This window comes from Tetrahymena thermophila, assembly GCF_000189635.1.
Source record: "Tetrahymena thermophila SB210 genomic scaffold scf_8254686, whole genome shotgun sequence".
In the NCBI taxonomy this organism is placed as follows: Eukaryota; Ciliophora; class Oligohymenophorea; order Hymenostomatida; family Tetrahymenidae; genus Tetrahymena; species Tetrahymena thermophila.
The window spans coordinates 486,921-510,560 of NW_002476452.1; the positions used below are offsets into that span (position 1 = coordinate 486,921).

At 22.2% G+C, this 23,640-nt stretch overlaps 6 protein-coding genes across 6 annotated transcripts; 2 read left to right on the forward strand and 4 right to left on the reverse strand. All coding sequences in view use genetic code 6, as the record gives it.

Annotated features, from left to right (window-relative positions):
• Positions 1-344: 344 nt before the first annotated feature.
• Positions 345-3,567, reverse strand: TTHERM_00450990 (cyclin-dependent kinase-like Serine/Threonine kinase family protein; the record flags this gene model as incomplete). The annotated part of the gene is made up of 2 exons (XM_001013395.1): positions 345-2,149; positions 2,877-3,567. 2 exons carry the CDS (start codon positions 3,565-3,567, stop codon positions 345-347), a joined length of 2,496 nt encoding a protein of 831 aa, XP_001013395.1.
• A 2,694-nt stretch (positions 3,568-6,261) lies between these two features.
• On the reverse strand, positions 6,262-6,959 carry TTHERM_000450997 (transmembrane protein, putative; the record flags this gene model as incomplete). The annotated part of the gene is made up of 4 exons (XM_012796945.1): positions 6,262-6,396; positions 6,460-6,564; positions 6,639-6,772; positions 6,869-6,959. The coding sequence occupies 4 exons, from the start codon at positions 6,957-6,959 to the stop codon at positions 6,262-6,264; spliced, it is 465 nt and encodes a 154-aa protein (XP_012652399.1).
• Positions 6,960-9,357: 2,398 nt separating this feature from the next.
• Positions 9,358-14,046, forward strand: TTHERM_00452000 (amine-terminal domain guanylate-binding protein; the record flags this gene model as incomplete). Its single annotated transcript, XM_001013397.1, has 10 exons — positions 9,358-9,603; positions 9,765-10,276; positions 10,725-11,049; positions 11,136-11,276; positions 11,335-12,051; positions 12,116-12,359; positions 12,418-12,821; positions 12,888-13,660; positions 13,764-13,889; positions 13,956-14,046. The coding sequence occupies 10 exons, from the start codon at positions 9,358-9,360 to the stop codon at positions 14,044-14,046; spliced, it is 3,579 nt and encodes a 1,192-aa protein (XP_001013397.1).
• An 877-nt stretch (positions 14,047-14,923) lies between these two features.
• Positions 14,924-18,584, reverse strand: TTHERM_00452010 (hypothetical protein; the record flags this gene model as incomplete). The annotated part of the gene is made up of 5 exons (XM_001013398.2): positions 14,924-16,846; positions 17,079-17,815; positions 17,938-18,060; positions 18,113-18,262; positions 18,578-18,584. 5 exons carry the CDS (start codon positions 18,582-18,584, stop codon positions 14,924-14,926), a joined length of 2,940 nt encoding a protein of 979 aa, XP_001013398.2.
• A 1,511-nt stretch (positions 18,585-20,095) lies between these two features.
• Positions 20,096-21,172, reverse strand: TTHERM_000452019 (transmembrane protein, putative; the record flags this gene model as incomplete). The annotated part of the gene is made up of 1 exon (XM_012796946.1): positions 20,096-21,172. One exon carries the CDS (start codon positions 21,170-21,172, stop codon positions 20,096-20,098), a length of 1,077 nt encoding a protein of 358 aa, XP_012652400.1.
• A 946-nt stretch (positions 21,173-22,118) lies between these two features.
• Positions 22,119-23,358, forward strand: TTHERM_00452020 (transmembrane protein, putative; the record flags this gene model as incomplete). The annotated part of the gene is made up of 5 exons (XM_001013399.3): positions 22,119-22,254; positions 22,313-22,485; positions 22,553-22,693; positions 22,752-22,876; positions 22,956-23,358. The coding sequence occupies 5 exons, from the start codon at positions 22,119-22,121 to the stop codon at positions 23,356-23,358; spliced, it is 978 nt and encodes a 325-aa protein (XP_001013399.3).
• Positions 23,359-23,640: the final 282 nt, after the last annotated feature.

Sequence of the window (23,640 nt, forward strand, 5' to 3'; positions counted from 1 at the left end):
ATGAAGCGATAATAATTTGAAAGAAAATTAAATTGATAACTATACTAGAAGCACAACACTTCTTTTTGTGATAATCAGTAGCTAAATATCGATCTATCTATCTATCTGTTTATCTAACAATCACTCATTTATTTTTTCGATTTAGAGTATGAGAAGTGCATCTTTATCTATATTATATCTATCTAATATTAATGCATAAATTTAATCATTGAATCTTTATGCTAATCTTATTTTTTATTTATTATGTTTTATTTAAAAATTACTTTTGCTTATAAATATATTTAATAATTTGTGAGAAAACTAATATTTTTTGAGAAAATCTATTTATAATTCTAGCTTGTTTTTCAAAATTTAATATCAAATTTAGGGCCTGGTAAACCCAAGTTACGCACAGGTTGCCTGACATGATTAAAGTCATATATATTTTTATTAGTCAAAGCATTTGCATTTGTCGTTGTACTTGAAGTTTGATTACTCTTAGCTCCATAAACAGGATTGCTTAGAGAGTATCCTCCTCCAGCTACATTGTTAGAGTTAGTTGCTGATGAGAATGAATATATGTTATTGGTGTTATTGGTTGAGTAGTTATTGCCAGTATTGCTTCCACCTAGTGCAGCTGAAGGAATATACCCTGAATTATCATTAAAATGACTTGGAGAGTTGCCATAAAAATTTCTCACATTATTTGTGTTATTATTTTAATAATCCCTATAACTTCCATTCACACTTTAAGAGTTGTACTCTTAATTATTATAAGTGTTTGTTTTATTTTCAAAATAAGCTGCTGAATTCAAATTCCTAGTAGGTCTTGAACCTGTTTCAATAGAGGACTAATATATACCACCATTGAATGCGTTATGTATAGAAGCAGAATTATTAGCATTACTTTAATTTCCGTTATAATTAATTGTATTGTATGGAATACTATTAGAGCTACGCTTTTCTATTGCTGAAGAAATTTATTATTACTATCTTGGGTGAGGTTGGGTATTTGAATAATTATGATAACTTCCTCTTGCTTAATGATTTGGTCCTCCACTGTTGATAGAACTGGGAAGATATGTTCCTAAGATATCATTTTTATCTTAATCAAATTCATTGTTATTACTTTATTTATTGTTATTTTAGTAAGGATATGGACTTGGTGACTAATTCCTTCCGTTCATATTTATATTTGCAAAGTTATATATGTTATTATTACTAGTTGAGCTAATAATTGTTTGATTTCCATTTCCACTAGGAGATGTTAAAGAAGTATTAAAATTATTTGTGTTGTTGTTGTTGCTGCTGCTGATGTTATTGTTATTTTAATTTTGTTAATGATTTCCAAAAAAGAAATCATTATTGTTCTATTACAAAGATGTAGCCCTTTATTATTTTGAAGCACTGTTATTATTTTATTATCTATTATCTAAAATATTGCTGAATTCACTATAATTAAATCCACTTTCCTTTCCTTTAGCTCTATCATTAAATGAAGGAGTAGTATTTTCCTGATTTTTTAGAACTTAATTTCTGTTGTTCTAACGGGAAATCTTATTGGGATTTAAAGGCGGTTTACCTTGAGAAGGGTCAGAAGGGTTGTTTGAAATTTCTGCAATAGAATCTAACTCTAGGGCTTTTGCAGATTTATAGTCACTATGAGGAAAATTATTAGCTCCTTTTAATCTATTTGTAATAGACGCATCGGATTAGCTGAATTAATTACTTAATTTTTTTATTAGAGGAGGTCCTCCTAAGTTATTATTAGTATTATTAGGAGAATTGTCTTTATTTGCAAGCACCTATTACTACCCATTTTGCATAGAAAAACTGTTTCGTTTTACTTACTTACTACTATCTTCATTTCCAAAACTGACATTCAAATCATTGTTATTAGGATTGCTACTTCCTTAATGAATTGTTTGCTGCTGATTTACTTTAATTTCCTCTTAATCATTAAAATATCCTGTGGGTAAAACACTTTCTATACCTTTAAAGTATTGATGCTATAAAATTTTAGAAGCAGTAGGCCTTTTTTAAGGATCCCACTTTAAGCACTCAGCAATCAACTACACTGCTTCATAAGGGCAGTCTGTAATAACTTAATTTAAAGGAATAGCTGGATATGAAGGAAAAGTAATCCCTTTCAAACCTGCTAGTCTATACCCTATATTTAAATATTTTAATTTTCTTTAAAATTAAATTAAAAAATGATAAAATTTTATATTTTTTTATTTTATAGCTAAATAATTTATCATAAAAATAGAAAAAAATTATATTTAAACTAATTAAAAAATCCTGCTAATTTGACAAAAAAATCAATTTTATTTCTGTTGCATTTTAGATAAAAAGTAAATTAATCATCTTGTTAAGAGAGTAAAAGACTAAGTTTTTAGTTATCTATTTTCAATTAATAAATTAATTGACTTTAATCTATTTTAGAATAAAGTTATCAAATTCTTCTGTGTGTTTGATTATAAACAATAATATATTCATAATTGATTAAATAAGAATAGAAGAAGATCAAATGAAAATCTTGGTATTTTCTTAAATGACTCGAAAGAAGTCTTTATAATATATTAGCAAAAATACCTTCTAAAATAAGAAAAAGATAAATATTTATTTATTCTAGATAAATAAATGAATTATATTTAGATAATTCAGTTTATTATTCCTAAAATATCAATCAATCAAACTTGACTTTTCAATTCGTTCTTAATTATTTATGTTTAACTATTATCAATTTTGATTGATTGGTAATTAATTAAAACTATTAATTTTTGACTTTTATCTTTTATGCAACATTGATTGATTGATTGTCTTTTCTCTTTTTAAAATCAAAATTTCAATTTTCTCTAAAATAAATATTCAATTTCTTTATTAAAATTATTCACCTTCTGGCCAATCAAGCTTTGACGGAGTACCTAGCACAGATGTCATTTTTTAAAGTTAGTCTAATTCTGAAGAACCGTTGAAAAGAGGTTTAAACATATAAAGTTCTGCCATTATGCAGCCTAAAGCGAAGATATCGACTGGTGAATTGTAATTTGTTGCTCTCAAAATTAGTTCAGGAGCACGATACCATCTTGTTGCTACGTAATCAGTGTAAGGAGGTCTAGATCTAATTTCTCTTGCTAAACCAAAATCTGTAAGCTTGACATACCCATCTTTATTGCTATATAGAATATTTTCAGGCTTTAAATCCCTATGAAAATAACCATGTTTATGCATATAAGAAAGAGACTGTGCTAATTAGTAAAATATGGAACGTAGCTGTGTCTCCGGAAGTCTCTGTCCTAACTTTTTCTAGTTTTCATAAAGTTTGTAGATATCTGTATCGCAATATTCAAAAACAAAGGACAATTAATTCTAAACTCGCAATACTTCTTTGAGTTTGACTATATTCTTATTCACTAATTTTCGGAGAGACTTCAATTCTCTCAGATTCATGCACTCTTCCCATGTTACAAACTTTTACTTCATAGTTTTTATTGCTACTATTTCTTTTGTTTCCTTATTTTGTGCTTTTACTACTTCTCCAAAAGAACCTTTACCTATAACGTCTAAATGAATATATTTCTCCATTTTATTTATTAATTTATTTTATTGATCAATTGAAATTCTTTATCCTAAACTTGTTTGAAATTTTTCTGCTTTTGCTATAAAATAAATTTATTTTTTCAACTTGTCTTGTTTTAAATATTTAAAGATCTGCTTTCAAATATTTTTAGAGTCTTTTTTATATATCAAAAAACTGAGTTTTTAAATTGTGATCTTTGCGGTCTATTTTTTACTTGCTGGTTATTATCAGCAATCAATTTATCGCTATTCTTAAAACAATCAATTTATTTATTTCTTTTACGAATTATCCAGTTTCTAAATTTTATCAATTAACTAATTAATTAATTTTTTAATCATATGGTTTACAAAAAATTATGAAAAATATACACCTACCTATTAAGTAAAACATTTATTTACTTATTAATTTTCTTTCATTAATAAGCATCATCCCTTAATTTCAAATGATCCTAATTATATGGATGGATCCATTCACTTACTAAAAATCTAATCCTTTTTAATTAAGAAAACTTATAATTAATTATTTTTTATATGTTGCCAATTTTTTTAGAATTTTAATATCCATTTCTTTTCATTTAATTAATTAATTAATCATTTATATTAAAGAAAATTAGATTCTTATTTTTGTTATTAGTTTGATATTTATATATCGAATTAAAACTTTTAGATAATGTAACAACTTTACCAAAACAACTATTTATTTATTCATTTATCTAAATTAACTAATAAATATTATCCTTCAAATTTTATATTATACTTATTTATTCGTCAAAGTATAAAAAATTCTTATTTGTTTTAAAAATCTATGTTTTATTTGGATAAATGATATTTTTTCAAACATAGAATTAAGTAGATTTTTAATTCTAAAACTAAATAAAATTTGTAGCAAAATGCTAATTAAAATTATTTAATTAAATTTTAGTTAAAAAAGATGATTAAAATAAAGTAAAATTTCATAATTAAATTTCTTTTTAAACAAATTATTTAAGAGAAAAATTTCTTTTTAGCCATTCAACAAAAAATATTTTAATTTTTAAATAATTAAAATATTTCAGTTTTATATTTTAAAGTGTAAATTGAGGTTTTAGATAAAAGATTATCTTTATTTGTTATTATAAAATCAAATTAGTAAAAAAAATAATAGAATTAATATAAATTCCTTGTTAAATATGAATACTGAAATCAATTCAGCGTTGTTTCTATATATTCATAAATTAATCAAAAAAATATAACGTTTAATTTGACTAATTTTAATTTTTAGTACATTTCTTTCTTTAATAAGAATCGCAAAATCTAAACAATTTAAAACAATTTATTAATTAAATTATTACTTGACTTCCAAAGTTAATACTTAGATGTTTTAATAATTTTTATATCTTCTGATTTCAGAAATATTTCTTTTTCGTTGCTTTTCCTTTAAAGTAAAAAAAAATTTTTTTCTAATTAAATAAAATCATATTTTAAAAATAAATCCAACTTTGATAGTTTTGGCTATTTAGGGAATACTTTGCTTAGATTTTATCCACCTTAAACACTAAATTTATTTAGTCTATTTTGGATATTATTTTTTTATCTAAAGATTATTTAAAGCTTTTAATTAATTTTAATAAAAAATATAATTTTAAAAAAGATTTTTATTATTTTAAATTAATTTTACAGACTTTAAAATAATTTTTAAATAATTATTATATCTTAAATCAGAAATTTAACTTTTTTATGCACAAAAGAAAACAATAAACTCAATAAAATGTTTGGCATTTTAGTATTTTTTAATAATATTATAATGATTAATATATAAATATATTAATTTTAACTTGATTTTTTTTCACTGAAATTTAAAATAATTTATGATAATTTAGGTTAAAAATATATTAATAGTAATCATCAATAAAATTAGACTTTAAATTTGTGATTTATTAAGTATAAAAAAACATAATACTTGGTTTCTTGAATTTTTTTATTTAAGATTGATTTGTTTCAATTGTTAAACAATTGAGTTTTGATCAAGCAATTTTAAAATTTAATTAATTCTATTACAAAGATATGTAAAAAAACAAAGAAAAAAATTGAAGAAAATCTTTATATAAATTGATTCATAATAAAAATCAGGGTAACATTAAAAAATGGAGATTGAATATCCAGAAATGACTTTTTTATAAAGGATTTTAGCATTATAAAAATCAGATATCAAGAAAGCTGAGGCAATCTATAATAAATTGAAACATTTCTTAGATATTAGTTTGAGAATAGTTCTAAACAAAATAAGGAAATTAGATTATAGTGAAAACTAATCAATTTAACAAAAATAAGAAATGTAATAATTTAAAATAGGAAATAGTATTACAATCATTTAAATTAAGTAATTTAGATTGTATTTTAAGTACTAATTCTATATAGATTTTATATAATAATTATTTTTACATAATTAAATTTAATTTTAATTATGTGAGATAATTTAACAACAAGTATTTACTTAATCAAATAAATAACTCCATCTTTCAATTAATTAATTAGTTAGTTAGTTGGTTAATTATAAAGTATCTATACTAGTCACTTGTAAAGGTTTTTATGTAGTTGGGATAAAACTAATCAATTTATTTTATTTTAAATAGTTAATTTTTAGTTTTTCTAAATTAATTTATCTCTTTTAATTGCTAACATTTTTATTCTATTTTCTATCAAATATTTAAGACAGCTCCATCAAATATTCCAAAATTTATATGTTGATCTTTTTACTTACTCATTAATAAAGCTTTACTATTATACTGATTGATATATACCTACAGCTACGCCTAAAGTGGTAGCATTATAAGTCATTATTAAGGGAAGAGCAGCCTTTTAATTAATTAATTTATACTTGTAAATATCTAAATTAAAAATAAGTTTATTTTATATTACAAAGTGAACATTCCAAAATCCGTTTAATCTAAATACTTTCTTTACAAATTTAATAGATGGATAGTAAATAAGTGATGTATTTAGAACAGCTCCAAATAAACTTAACTATATTTTTATTTATTACAAAAATTGTGTTTATTTTCAAAAAAAGCAAACCTTAAATTAGTTAATTCATTTACATAAAGATAGAATAGAGATTTAACTCTGTTTGTAGCAAGTTTATGTTTTTATTCTAAATCATGAACATCATCTGTATAAAATCTATCAAGTGACTCTTTCATTATACCGCCTGTCTATTTGGATTCAAGTCTCTCTTTATTTCATAAATTCAATTTTTGATAAATTTTTAGATATTTATTTTAATATATTTTTTTATTCTGAATGCTGAAAACTGCTCTAAAAAAGTTACTTTAAATGTCCTATAAATAATAATCATCTGTTTCATTTGCTATATTCTACTTCTATTGATTACTAAATCTTTTTTTAGAGAAATTCTCCATTTTTTATAATAAATTATTCTTTTTAAATATAAGATTTGCAAAGTTTATTTGAAATGTATTATTCTAGAAAAACTTTCAAATTAATTTTTGATTCAAAGTAAAAATTTCTTTTCTACTAAATCCTGATGAAAAGTTATTGCTTTTTTAGATATTCATTTCAGGATTTCAATCTAAAACATCCATTAATTTCAATCACTATAGTAGAAATAATCTTTGGCCTATGTTCTTATTTAATAGTTAATTCTTTTATTTTATATAAATGCTATTTTTTATGTGCAGTCTCTCTCAACTTCTTCAATTAAATTACATTTTTCTATTATGATTTTAATACAATATTTATAAAAAATTCATAAATCTAAATAAATTAAGTTGATTTATCAAATCAATAAATTTGAATAAAATTATCTTTAATTTGTATGAGAGGTGTCAAATTTTGTTAGTTAGTTAGGTATTATTTTTAAATGTTTAGAAATAAAATTATAATAAAATTTAATTAACTTATAAATTTTTAATACTCAAAATCAAAATTAGATAGATAAATTTTTTTGTCCATGCTTTTAAATTAAATTATTTTACTAGTATTCCTTATTTTATACAATAATATAAGATAAGTCATTTGTTATTAATAAATATTATAAAATATATATATAAATTTTTTAATACTATTTAAATAAAATTATTAGAAATTAAACATAATAAAACTAAATCCATAAAAATATTAAATTATTTTATTTTATTTTATTTTTTTCAAATAAATCTTCAAAAATTATTTTTAATCAGTATTTAAAAAAAATATAGCTCAGATTTTTTCTCATTTTCAAATTAAATCATTTTTTAATTCTTGAATATGTTAAAATTATCATTTTATCATTAATAAATTTTGCTAAATTAGTATTTATTTTTTTAACTTTAATCAGAGCTAATCCTTAGAAATTTATTAAAGTAATAAAATTGTATTATTTTATTTTAAAATTAAAAAAATAAGACTAAATAAATCATTTGTAGTTAGTATTTAAATAAAATCTAACAAAGAATTTCTTAGAAAAAGATTTAATTATTTATAAATTTTATTAATGTGTTTATAATTAATTATAAAATATTAAATTTTAATATTTTGTAAAGTTAATATTTTTAAATCGTTTTAATATAAATAAACATTTGAAATTTAAAAATTAGATTAAATCCATTACTTTATTTTAGCTGTTTTAGTTCATTTTATTGTTTTTGAAATAAAACTGTACAAATTATTTTTAGTCAATGTGTTTTTAAAAATAGCTCTAATTTTCTTAATATCATATTTAATAATTTTTAGTATTAAGAATATGTTTACAATTGTTTACTTGATAGAATGTCTTTAGTGTTTTGATTTACTAAAATAGTAATAGAACATGTAAAAAATGAAATATTTTTATGATATTTCCTTAAATTGATAGATTTTCAAGAGAAGTAATTAAAATATAGATAGAGTACTAAAATTGAAATAGTTAATAAAATTTATTGATAAAATTAAATTGATTCAACCCTTTTAATTAATTTCTTATAATAAACAACAAAATTATATGTAAATAAATTTAATTATAAAACTATTAAGTTTTTTCAAATTAAAATTAAGTAAAGCTTTCTATTAAATTCATACAATAATAATCCTACAAACGCAAACAATTTATATGTTTTATAAAAATTTTTATACAAACTAAATATTTGAAAATAAATTGCTTTCACTTTAATTAAATTAAATTTAAAGGATTGTTTAAGAATTTGAATTTTTACCGTTGATATATTTGGATTGTGTATCTATTTATCTATCTATGTTTTTTTTTATATATTTCAAGTTTGAGTTTTAAAATAATTGCTTGAGTTATGGAATTGATAAACAAGTCTTTTTCCTTAATATTTGAAATGTATAAAAAATCAAATTACTTACCTTTGTAGGTTTTTTATTCTATCTTTATTTTTGCATGCAAATATATATATATATATTTTTCTTCATTTTTCAAAAAATCAAAAGCAAAAAAGAAGAATTAAAGGAAAATAACAAATAAATCTTTTGAAAATTAAAAGAGAAGAATAAACAAACATACTGGCAATATTTATATTTTTATATATATAAACATACATATATACATACACACATAAATACATACAAATAATTTGATTAAAGCAGGTTTGAAAGTGATATATTAATATAAAAAATTAGAAAAAATTCATAATAAATTAAATAGTAAAAATTAATATAAATCACTTGCTATATAAATTAAAAACTAATTTATAGATATATTCACTAATTAACAAACAATCAAACAAATTAACATTCAATCTATAATCAAAGAAAAATAAGCAAAAAAGCTCATACATACAGACAGTTTTCTAGATAGAAGTTATAAGCGCAAAAAATAGGATGAAATAAAATAAAAGTGCAGAGGCAATCCCTTTTATAGTTTATGACTAAAAAGAAGGATTTCAATTAAACAAAGATGCAGAAAACTATTTAAATAGTCTCGCATAGGATAGAAAACTTGGTTTAATTTCTATTGTAGGAAAGTATCGTACAGGAAAGAGTTTCTTCGTAAATAGAGTACTCTTGGATAGATAAAAAGATGAATAGGGATTTTAAGTAGGTCCTACAATTAATCCTTGCACAAAGGTATGTAGCATAAATTCATTCATTTCATAACTTCAAAAATTTTATTGATTTTTAATATTGCTTTGAATCAATATTTCAGTTTAATTTGATGCATTTTTGTTGTTTAGAATTTAAATGATGTAAATAAAACAAAATGGTGAAAATAATTTTTATTTTAATAGGGTCTCTGGCTTTGGAAAAAGGAGCTAAAAAGTATAGAGGATGAAAATATGGATATTTTATTGATAGATACTGAAGGTTTTGGTGGAATGGATGAAAATTTGAATCATGATTCCCGTATTTTCTTGTTTAGTTTATTGCTATCCTCATATTTCATTTATAACTCTTAGGGGAGCATTGATGAAAATGCTTTGAATAATTTATCGCTTATTATTAATTTGGCTAAAGATATTTAAATTAAATCTAAAAATAATGATTCTTAACAAGAAGACCCTGCCAATTATTTTCCTTCATTTTTATGGGTTATTAGAGACTTTGCTCTTTAAATTGTTGACTAAATGGGAAACAAAATTTCATAGAAGGATTATCTTGAAAAGGCCTTAGAATTATAAAAGGGTGTGTCTGATGCTATAGAAAGCAAGAATAGGATCCGTAGATTGATGAAACATTTCTTTAAAGAAAGAGATTGTTGCACTCTTGTGAGACCAGTGGAGTCAGAAAAAGATCTTTAAAAGTATTGAATTAAATGAAAAAGCAAATTTAATTTTTAATTAACTTTGATTAATTTTAAAAACTTGATAATTCAAAACACTTTCAAACGTAAGGAAGATAGTTGTTTGAATATTTGATTGTTTGCTGCTTTATTGCGTTAAAAATCTGACAATTTAAATATAGATAGATAGATACATCATTTATTTACAGATACTTTATCCACTAAAGCAAAGAAAATATTAATTTCTCATTTAAATATATCACTCAAAATTTTCATAAACATTTTAAAATGCAATATTTATTGTAAAATGTATTATGAAGATTCTACAGATGCTTGAATTATATTTAGAAATAAAGAAAAATTTACCCTTTTAGTTTAAGTTTAGCTAAAATTAATCTAAAAATTGAGATTTTTAAAGTTTCTTTTGAAAATTATGAATTCATTTATTAAAATATATTTTAATTAAAAGTTTGAATTAAATGAGCAACGAAGACCTTAGACCTGAATTTGTTGAATAAATCCTCCAATTAAGAAAGAAGATCTTCAAAAAGGTTAAGCCAAAAATGCTTTGCGGAAGAAGCTTAAATGGTTAAATGTTAGTTGAAATTTGTAAGGCTTACTGTGAAGCTATTAATAAAGGCAGTCTTCCTAACATTGAAAATGCTTGGACTTATGTTAAGAAGAGTGAAACCATTAAGGCTTTTGATAAATCTGTTTAGAAATTAGATACTATTATTTAGGAACTACAAATGGATACAGTTGATCCTAACAAAATTGAAACTATTAAAGAAAACGTATAAAATTTTTTAATAGAAATTAAAATTTTTTTTTTTAATTTTCATGTTAAAATTCAAATTTAAAAATAATTAATTTATTATAGGCTAGATAAGAAATGAAAAAAGTACTCAAAAAAAATGCTCTTGGTGAAGAAGAAGACTTGCAGGAGTATTACTAATAGATTGATGAATAACTTACTGAGAAGTTTCGTGATTTTAAAAAATAAAATAAACTTTAATGGAAAGTAAAAAAGCAAAAAATAAAAATTTTAAATAAATTATTTTTCAAATTTAATTAAAAAGAGAAAATATGCTGAAATGTGCAACGAGCAAGTGACTAAGATAGAAAAAAAATTAAATAATGAGGAATACAATAACTTTTTAGATTTTCAAGCTGATTTACTTAAATTTAAGGAGGAATTTGAAAAATAAGTTCCTTAGAAGGACTTGGTAGCTGAAAAGTTTTTCACTGAAATATCTGAAAGACTTCACAAATTAGCTGCTGAAAAGGTTAATAAAAAGTAGGAAAGAGAGCACTATAAGCAACTCAAGCAAATTGAAAACATCTTAGCAATTACAGAAAATGATTTAAAAAATAAGAAAGACGAATTCGAAAGTGAAAGAAGACGCTATGTAGATAAAATTAATTTACTTGAAAGGGACGTAGCAACGTTGAAAGCTAATGAAAGCATTCATCAACAAAAAATGTAAATGCTACAAGAGGAAAATGAAAAATTGTAAAAATCATATCAGTTATATAAAACAACTTACAAGGAAGAGTCTTTACAAAAAGAAAAGGAAACTGTCAAAAGAATAAAAGAACTTGAAATATCTCTCGAATAACATAGAACAGATGGTATTAAGAAAGCAGCAAGTTTTGAAAAGTAAGTAGCATTGCTTGAACAAGAATCTCAATTCAATCAAAGAGAAAATAAATCTCTCAGGGAAAAGATCAATCATCTTGAAAATGAAAATAGAAAGCTTAGATCAGACAACACTAGCCATCTTTCAACCATAGACGTATATTAATTAATATATTTTGTTTAATATTTTTATTAAGGATATATCAATTTACAAATTATAGCGTCTTAAACACCAAATCGATGAGTAAATAGACAAAAGTAACAGAGAGCTAGTTTATGTGAAAAATGAATTCGAAAAGAAGGTTGAAGAAATTACTTCTGAAACCGATAAAAAGAGAGATATTATCAAATAACACTCTGAATTTATTATAGAAAAGACTTATCTTGAAAACCAAGTCAGTTTCTACAAAAATTAACTCGAAGAAAATAAAAAGCTTCACGATGCTTTGTTAATAGCTTTGCAATGTAATCAATTTATTAATTTCCAAAGATGTTTTTAATATATTTTTATCAACATTAATAGAGGGTATGAATAAAGATGACTAAGAAAGTAATAACGAACTCGTTGAAACAAATAGAAATCTCTCAGCAGCCATGGATAAGATAGAATAGAGATGCAAATTGTTAGAAGAGAAGAATGAAAAATTAAAGCAATATAAAAAAATGTTTAAAAACAGCTCAGCTTTACAATGTACTCATTGTTCTAAATTTATTGCCAACAATATTTTCTTGAATCATGTCAATAGTTGCATTCAAAAGAATAATGTAGGAAATACTTCAATTAATCTTTCTGGCTCTGCTGTTAATGTTCCTGTAATGTCAAATATGCCTTACAACACTATTCCAGCAAATTTCTTAAACTTAGATCCTAACTACCTCATAATATCAATTAATTAAACAATGGTCAGAGAATCTCCTGATAACAAAGTAATTCAATAAATTAATTCTTTTTTGATAAGTGAAATTAACAAATTTTAATTTAAATATATATAGCCCTATACTGAGTATTTGATATAATTGAGCTATCAAAATATTAAATGGGAAGTAGCAAGAAAATATAAAAACTTTTGTGAATTGCACTAACAACTTATGAGTACATTCCCAGGTTTAAAATTCCCAGATTCTAGTCTTGCTATTATAAATTCATCAACAGATATCAACAATGTCTTCTACAGCAAGCGCCCAACAGTTATAGAAGACCGTCGTAAAGCTCTATAATAATATGTGAGAGATCTCGCTAAGATGGACTTGGTTAGAAACTCTAAACCTTATAAGAATTTCTTAGAAATCGACAAGAACGTTGAAATGAAGTAAATCAGTCAAGGAAGCATCTAACAACAAAAAGGAATGGTAGTAGGAGCAAGCGGTCATCATAACACTCTTAGTAATAATAATGATGATTTAAAGAGTATATTAAACTCGATAGTTGATGGAAACATTGTCAATTCTCACCAACAAATGTAACAACAACAATAGTAGTAATAGCAATAATAATAGTAATAGTTCATCTCTCAATAACTCATTTAATAGTAGTAATAACAATAACAATAATATAACTTCCAATAACAATAACAGTAGCAGTAATAATACTTAAATTAAGAATAATTTATGTACAATCCTCACCAGAATGTAAGTTAATCTAGCAATTTGTATAAGGTTGATAAAAAAATGATGCCTCAAAGCCCAACATCATTCTTAAAATCTTGGAATGAAAAGAACATAAATAAAGAAAACAACCCTCGCACATCTTCTACCTCACATAACTAGTAAGTTATTTACTTTTCAATCAAAAAAATGTTTTGATTCTTTTTTTTTCTTTTTGAACTTACTAAATCTAGTAAAGCTTTTGATATTTATAAAAAAATATAGAAACTATGATGTGGTCATATAAAACTAACTGAACAACAAAAATTAAATATAATCCCTTCATGGAAATGCACAATTAAGATAAGGAGTTCAGTCAAAGCATCTTAAAATAGATTTGTCGAAGAAAAGGTAAAAATAAATATTTTAATTCAAAATAATTAATTTAATTAATTAAAATGAAATTTAAAAAAATAGAAATTCCCAAGTTTTAACAAAAAGTGATTTTGATATGCTTTAAGATAATTCTAACTATTACATGCATAACCATACTATAGATTATAATTGATGAAAAATTTATTAAAAAATAAATAAACAATAATTAATTCATTCATTCATTATTCAGTTAAATCTTTTTAAGAAAATAAAATAAATCCACATCTACTTAAAAAGCTATAATATAAATAAATACATACATAAAAAATATAATTAAATGCTTGCTTGAATATCAAGTAATAAAAAATAAACAAAACTATTCCTTTGATTTTTTTCTTTGAAAAGTGAGGAAAAGTTAGTAAAGTTAAACAATTCTTATCATAATTATTTATTAGAGAAATTTCTTATAACTAAAATCAATAAATTAATTAATTAACTAATTATCATATTTGTATACATACATAGATATCTCTTTATTATATGTTTATTCTATTCACACATTAAAATAATTTACTAATTTAATCATTTTTTCAAACATTTATGAAGTTATTTAATAAATTTTAATTATTTACTACTTTATTTATAATACATATATAAATATTAAATAAACAAATATAATAAATATCTTTAAAATTATTATTTATTTTATCTTATAAATACAATTGAATAACTAATTATCATGTTTATATACATATATTAGAGTTGATAATTTAAAAAATAAAAAATTCTTTGAGAAAAAAAAATTTTGAAGTTAAAAAAGGTAATTTTTTAAAAAAATAAAAATTTCCAAAAGGTTGTTAAAATCCTTCACACACATTTCATAAAAAAATAAAATTATTTTTTGTACAGTTTAATTAAAATACAAAAAAGAAAATAAATATAAATAAAATTTAAATAAAACATAGATACTTTTATTTATTTTTTCAAAATTTAATTTAGTATGATAAAATACAAGTCTATTAAAGTCAAATAGAGTTTTAAGATTAAAATTAAATTCAAATAATTTTATATCACTCAGCAACTGCTTAGCTGCTATTTTCAATATTATTAATATTATTCAAGCTTAATACTTGGTTTTCTTTAGCAATAGAGCTATTTTTTAATACTGGTTCATTTTATATGACAATAGTATTTTCTTAGGAGGATGTTGGTTAACTATGACTTTAATTTACTTTGTAACTGAAGTTTTGATGAATATCTTTACCTTATTAAGTAATAGCAGCAATTTTTGCTTATGGTTTTGAACCTTTTTTGTAAAGAGTTGAATTTAAAGAATTTTATTTGCTACTTGCTTACTAAGAAACAGTCGGAGCTTCTAAAAGTAAGTCAAGTTCTTTAAAACTTTTTATTGTAGTATGATTGTCTAAAGCATTAGTGGAATTAATTTCTGATTTTTTTGGAAAAAAAGTTGACTAAAAACTTGCAAATCTTGCTGTTGATACTTGATATGGTTTTTTTGGAGAATGTTAATTCAAAATATTGTAACTCTTTCTCCCATTCATCCCTATAGCTATTTTTTTGCTATTTTATTGCTATTAAGGTTATTGAGTATTACCATTGAGCTAATAATTATTCTAAAGTGGAGGAGATAAAAAATTTGAAGATGAAAAGAGCTTTTGACTAGAAAGAGGTTGTAAATAAGAATTAAACTTTGCTGATTTATTCTATTATAATAAATCACTTGATGAAAGGGTTCTCTTTCCACTTGAATACTTAAATCCATTCAAGGCACCACTTTTATTCTCTTAAATACTTTATGCAAAAATAATATGTTTCTTTTTGTTTGAAGAAGAAGTTTGTGGTTTCGAAGGTAAAGGAGAGGATGATTGATTTAACACTGTAAAAGTGTTTACTGTAGGGACATTTAAAAGAGTGAAATTAGAGTTTACATTATTATTATTGTTATTATTGACTGCATAAAAACTTCTTGTAGTTTAAGAAGGATTAAAATAATGATTATCTTCTAATATTAAATTTTAAGTGAACACTTTTTGATAAAAGTTTTTTTTGTTATACTGCTTATCAAAGATCTGCTCCTCACTTTTTATTTCTGCATAATATGGAGACTGCAGCAAAGGAGTATGGTTCTCGGAAAATACCATTAATTGATCAATTAAACTATCCATTTTTTTTCTTTACTCATCTTTACCCGAAGCATGATTTCCAAGCTGGAAATCTCTTTTAGTCTAGCTTGATTTAGTTTCAAGATTTCTTTCATTTACAGATTTATTTTTCTTAGATTTTTTGTTATTATAAACTTTAGAGATGGAAAATTACTTAAGATAGCGATCTCTAAATTAGCTTAGAGTTTCCATTTATTGTATAACTTCTTTTTCACTTCTCTAATAAATTTAAATAATATCTGTATGAGAGTTACTAGAAACCTTCATATTCCTTGGTTTAAACAGATCACCAACACTACTTTTTTTTCTCTAAAACTCCCTAGGCAAAGTATTTTATGTATTTAAAAGTGAATTTTTTTTATTGTACTGTGAATCTTAAATATCTGTCTCTTGATTATTTAAAATATCTTAAGAATCTTATCCTTAAATATTGTTGCTATTTTCGCTTTTTACCATTAATTAGTTTTCTATATTGAGAGCTTTATCTTTATTTCTATCTGATTTTTATTCATTATTTTCTAAATCTTTATTTATTTTCTATAACTCCTCTTTTTATACCTTATCAATTATTTTTTTTAAAAAGTTCATCATTGCTTTCATACACTTGCTTTTTTCTTTTACTGATTTTTCTAAAACTCCCTCTACTTTAATCTTTTTTTAGCTTCCCTAAGGACTATGAGAAGGTTCAAACTTAGAATTTTTTCTTACCAAAACAGTCTTGTGTCTCAATTTTTAATTTGTTGGATTTTCTTCAATGGAAGTCTCGCTAACTCTATCTTCCCATTTGAGATTTCTGAAAGATTATTTATTCTGTTAATAAAATAAAACAATTTAGTATAATCCCAATAAATTTTCAAGTAATTTAGTAATTAAAATATTATTTAGTGACTATAAATAAATAATTATTTATTTACAAAAGAGCTAAATATTATCAAAAGATTTCTATAAGTAAACAAGTGGTTGTTAATCACTCATTGAATAAAATTAATTAATTAATAATTAAACTTAATAAATAAATGAATGGCTAATATTAAAAAATTACATCTAAATTATTATCTTCAATCCTTTCAATTGAAGTGTTTGGAGATAAATTAATTTGAATATCGATTTTATTTTAAGCTTATCCTAATTTACTCTTTTATTATATCTTTTCTACTTTCTCTGTATATTAAAAACTTTTTCTCTATCCATTTGCTGAAGTTATGTTAGTTTAAGATTTTGAAACTTTCTTAGGAGAATCAGGAGGAGAAGGTTTTTGTAGCTTTCTTAATGGAACAGCTAGAATTAAAGACGTCCTATAAATGATATCATATTGCTTTTTATGCTATTTCGGGATAAAAGGTAAGTCTTGCAGTTATAATTGTTTAGAATTAAGCCTTCCGCAGTATAAGCATTCGCAACTCTTTCTTCTCATAGCCATAGGGATAATCTTTTAATTTTCTTCTTACTGCTATGCTTAAAGTTACTATTATTGTTATTCGTCCTTTACTTTTTATATTTCCTTTATCGATATTCTTTTTTTTTTGCCTAAAGAAAGAAATATGTTTTGCTATGGAGCTTAGTTGCTTTTTCTTTTAAGTCTAGTAGGTTCATTTATCCTACTATTTTAAAACTTCTTCCACTCTACTAGACTTTCATCATACATGAGTTTCACTCCTTCTTCATTATCTGCATCTTAAAAATAACAAAAATCCTTCATAAGACTATTTGTTCTTACGATTGGATTCTTTAGCTATCTGCTTATTTAGTATATTGCTTAGCTTTGAGTTGCTTCATTTTCTAAATTTATAGATAAATAATTTGCTTTAATAAATAAATATCTATCTATTTTTAATATTAATGCAACTTTATAATAACTATATACACTATTGAAATGAATAACATAAAAAGTATTCTTTTACTTTGTACTTGGTTTGAATGAGGCTTTTCTATTTTAAAAAATTTAAGACCACTATTCCTTTTATTTTTGCTTTCTATTATAAAATCTTTGCTTTACTTTACAGATGCCGTGTCTCTGTTATTACCTATTTTAAGGATAATCATTAATATCGATTACTAATAAATCTTTAATTATACTCTGTAAATCATTGTTTTAGTTTCCTTAAATCAAAAAGTTTATTTTCTTTTTAGGCTCACTTGAATAAAGACTATCTCTCTTTTAAAGCTACTTTTCAGAGCTCTTTTATTCTAACATTTACAATTGCTAAAAGTTTTTTTACTATGATTCTATGAAAATTAGAAAAAGGAATTAAAAATTAAGAATTAAAATAAAATGCAAAATATATAAAAAATAATGCATAAATTCGAATTTAATTGCAGAAACTAATCAGCATAACAAAAGCAATCAATTTTTCTAGTTGTTAACTTCAGCTATTTTGGAAGGATAATCCAAACTTAGCCAGGAGTTAGTTAATTTTGATTAATATTTGGCAAATTACTAAATGGACTGCTAAATTTATTTTTTAGCATTTAAAAGAGGAGTTTGAGAGTTTTTTGAATATTTAATAAGATTTTGTAAAGATTAATGTTTTATTTTATTACCATTCATGTATCTTAATTTATGGTTTATCTTAAAACTGCTAAATGTACTTCTATTGAGCTAAGAGAAATAGTTATTTCTTCACTAATTTGCTAATTTATAAAATCCTATTTTAAGATAATATTTAATTTGCTATCTATCTATCTTCTAGTTTATTTGTTTTTTTTTTATCACAATTTCAATTATAAGTCAGTCAAATTTTCTTTTGATATTTTGTGAAGAAAAATAAATCTGAAGGTTTTAATCAGGAGTGTAAAAAAAATTTGTAAATCTACTATTATGCTTTGCAACGTTTAATACAGAAAATTTCTAAATTCAAGAAAATAATTAAGTTCCAGTATCAATATAACAAAATAGGTTATTAGTGCTATTTTTAATGATTTTATATACCTAAATTTATTAAATTCTAAATAATACTATTAATTCTATATGCGTTTTCAGAAGAAACAATCAAAAAATAGCTTCTATCTTAGCTTATAGAAGTTTATTATGAGAAATAATTTAATCAAGAACTTAATTATAAAAATCTACTGTTTAATAAAACCAATTTCTTAAAAAAAGAAAATTGCTATTTTTAACTTACTTTTAATATCTTAAATTTTTAATGATTTAATTTAATTTTTAGCTTTTAATAGAAATTCAATGTTCTTCCTAAATATGATATAACATTTATTTTCTTTTTTTAATATTACTTAAAAATAATTTGAATTACAATTTATTTATCAAGTAAAAAAAATATACTTGTCAATCTCTGTCAATTTAATACCTTAAATTGATTAAGCTTACTGAAAGTATAAAATGAAAAACAATTTTTTCTTGATAACAAATCTATAAAAGCAAAAAAATTAAATTATGAATACAGTAAAACTAACTAAACTGCGCACCCTTATAAAAAAAAACGATCAATAGTTTTTATCAAAAGATTTAACTTTTTTTCATTATAAAATTCATCTATAAACAGAGTAACTTATATTTTATGTTACATTTTAGGACCTACATATCTTCAGTTTAGATAGGAGGATTAACTTTTTATATTAAAGAAAATACTCTAAATAAATAATTAATTAAATAATTCACATTTTCTTGAATAAATAAATAGAAAAAAAAAATCAAATTTAATATATAAATAAATAAATTAATTTTATAATTGAGGATATTTAAAATAATAAAGTGATATTTATTTTTTAATACTTTAAATAGTCATTTTTATTAAATATTTTGATATTAGCTTGTTTTTTTAATTAATTAATAATAATAAATTTAAAAGTAAGTAATTATATTTTATATTTATCATCTTTGATCAATTTTATTTTTGCTCAAGCTTTGTTTGAATTTTATTTTTACAGTCTTTCTTTAACTTGTTAATAAATAAAAATATTATACAGTTTAATTTTTAAATGTTTAAATTAATAAATTAATTTATAATAAGCATTTTATGAAATCGCAATAGAACATATATTAATTACATTTGATATGAAAAATATAAAAATAATTGATTATTTATTATACTATGAATAAAATCAGTTTTTCTTTTTAGAGAATTTGGATATTTCTTATTATATTTGCTAATCAATTAAATTAACTTGCTCTTGTTCTTACTTTTTTTTCTCTAAAAGGGCTTGGTTGCTTTTTTCGGAAAGCATTTTTTCTATAAAATCATCACTGACAGTTTCTTTTTTGTTAACTTTAAATTTATTCAATCTGATAATATCTCCTTCAAGCACTGTTTACAAAAGATTGTAGCTTGAAACTTGAGTCAATTCCTTGTTTCCAAAAATACATAGATTAAGTGCATTAAACTGTTATCCAGTCAAATCTTCTGCATTTAATGTGACAGAAATATCTTTTTATAAGCTGATGCCTTACATAGAGTCTCTAAAAACTTTATCTGATAGGTAAGGATGCTCAATATTTTCATTGACATCAATAACTTCAATGTTGTCAATTCTGCAAAGAATAGGTTCATTTTTTTTTAATAAATAGATTCTGATTTTTTCGATTTCATTTGGTACGAATTCGATTCTTTCTATTGTTTTATTAACCAGTCTTCTTGAAGAATAAAATGAAATAAATCCTCCTATACCAAATACCATAGGAATTATAGAGAGATAGGGACTTGCTAAGGAAGCTAAATATCCTACTCCAGACCAAAGAGTAGTCAAAAAAATAATTTATTTAGGTTAACCCTTTAAAAGTGTATGATCAATATTATTTTTAATCAAAATATCACTTTTATACTCATAATTTTCGCTGCTTTAATTATTCACTTTCAAAAGGTATTCATACAAATTCAACTTTGAGTTCTTTAGGGCTTCTTGAACTTCTTGTATTTTTTCTTTAGGATATCTCTTTTCTAATTCCATTTGATATTTTGATTTGGGTTTTTGATATTATTATTGTTGTTGCTCTTGGCTAGCATTATCTACTGTTTAAGTTTAGCCATTCTATTAACTGCAGAATTGGAATTTATTAAATTAGTTGAAACCTAGAGTATTGAATCCTCTTAATTAGTTATGTCTTTGAGTGAATTTCTAATATTTGATCTAGTTTTGAAAGCTATTTTAAAGATATTTTACTAATAATTTTTAAGATCTCATGACTGATTATTTAATAACTAAAAATTTTAGAAAGTTTAATAATTTTTTTTAATTAAATAAAAAGAATAATGTATCTATTTATCTATCTTTATTATTGGCTATAAATCGAATGTCTTTTTATTTAAATAAATATCTTTGAAAAAAAAAGAATATTCCATTTTAATTTACTATTTAATTAAAAAACAATTAATTACAAAAATAAATGCATAGTGTTTTATTTTATTTAAAACTTTATAAGTAAATATATTTTTATCCATAATTTAAAAATTGATTTTATTTTAATTTATAACCCCGCTTATTCAACATTCCAAAGAAAAATCAAAAATTAAATTTAATAAATTAAATAAAAATTTTTTTTATAAAACTATTCATTACTCCTTTAACTAAATTTAAAAATTAATTTGAATTGTATTTGAAAATAATAAATAAAAGAAAATTATTTCCTAAATATTTTTATTGCAAAATATGAATTTAAATTTATTAGTTATGCTTTTTTTTATTCTAAAGCTATTGAAAAAACTAAAACAAAATAAAATTAATTATAATTCTAAATACTTTTTTTTATTCTCATTATTTGGTTATGTCTTTTTAAGATATTATTATTCATTTAATTTAATAAAATAAACTAAGAAAATTATTAGAATTTTATTTATTTGAATTATTGGTAATAAATATATTTTTTGTATTTATTTAGTTAATAAAAATCATCTAAACATTTAAATACTAAAATACAATCAAATAATTAATTGACTGATTGATAATTGTATGTATATAACATCAATAAGTATATAAATGCAATTTCTGTTTTTGATTTTTTAATTTAATAATTTAAAAATATTACAAAGGTTTATTAATAACATATCTTTTTTGAAACTAAAACTTGATAAATTAATAGATAAAATAGATATAAATACATACATATATAGATAGATAATTAGATAAGAAAATGGTATACTTAATTGCAGAACAGCTTTAGTAATTTTATAAATGTAAGCGATTTTGGTCAACTACCATGTGTTTTACAGGCTTGTTATATCTTTTCATTTTAGTAGTGCCTTTCTTTTTAGCATTTGTTGTAGATGGTAATCTTATCAATTATTTATTTTACATATTGATGAATTCAAATTTTAATTACTCTAGATTTTTGGCTTGGTCATAAAGTTTCTTTTGAGGAACCTTAAATAAATTTTTAAGGTGACCATTTGTTGTAATGCTTTAGTAATAATTAAGAATATATATCAACAAGCATAGAGATGTTGGATAAGATGATAGGAACTAGTCTTGATCAAAAAAATTTAATATTTATGTTCAAGGTATTTGTTTACTTATTCTTAGATAATAAGCTAATCAGTAGTTATGTTTTTCAAAATATTTTAAAAGGTAACAAGAGTTGATAATAATTCAGATGGACTATATGAATTTTTTAACATATTCACATAAATTTAATTTACAAATGTAGCAGATACAACAACAAAAGCAATGGAATGTTCAATTTACTTCTTCACAACTGTTAGTTTAAGAGTATGTTTTTTAAAAGATGATTTTTTTAAATAGTAAAATATTCAATTTATTTGAATAGGATAAGGTTAGTATTTAAATGTAAGCTCCGTTACACATAAGACTTAGTAGAAGTAATACAAATAATTAAAAAATTCATATAGTCGGAGACATATAATTTGTTTAAAAGAATCCTTTATAAGCCTCGTAATTTATTTGCTATGCATAAATTAATTAATAGATATTTATTTTGAATTTATATTTTAATAATTTTAAAAATAAAAAGATAAATAATAAGAAACAATTATAACTACACTGTACCTATTTTGCCTCCGAATTAAGATTATATGGGTTTGACTGATTTTTTAAAAGATATATAAAATCGTAATGAGACTCTAAGAGCTAACTATATCTAAACCTATGGTCCAAGCGATACTAATACAGACACTACTGACTTACCTAATTAATTAACAGCTAACATTTTCTTGAAGGTTCCTGTACTTACTCCAATTTTATATGTTCCTACTTTAAGAGAAAATCTAAAACTGGTGTTTTAATACTACGTCTTCTTATTTATTCCTATTTACTGGTTGATCAGTATAATTATTAGCTTCTCTCTTAAAAACAATATATTTAAGAATACAATATCAAATAATTTGCCTCTCAAAGAATAAAACGAATTAAAATGATTTTTTTTAAATTTAGTTTTAATCAAATTATTTTATGTCTAAATTAAAATGTATATTCATTTCAATATGCTTAATTACATATAAGTAAATAAGCAACTTAACCAATAAATTTATTAACTAATTAACTGACTGGCTTTACTTGCTAACTCGATTTTTATAAATAAATTAATTTAATCAATTTATTTTCGCAAAATTAAAATAAATGATTTAATAATAAATAATAAAAATCGTTAAAACAAATGTTGAACAATATTAATTCTGATTAATTATAATTTTTACAAA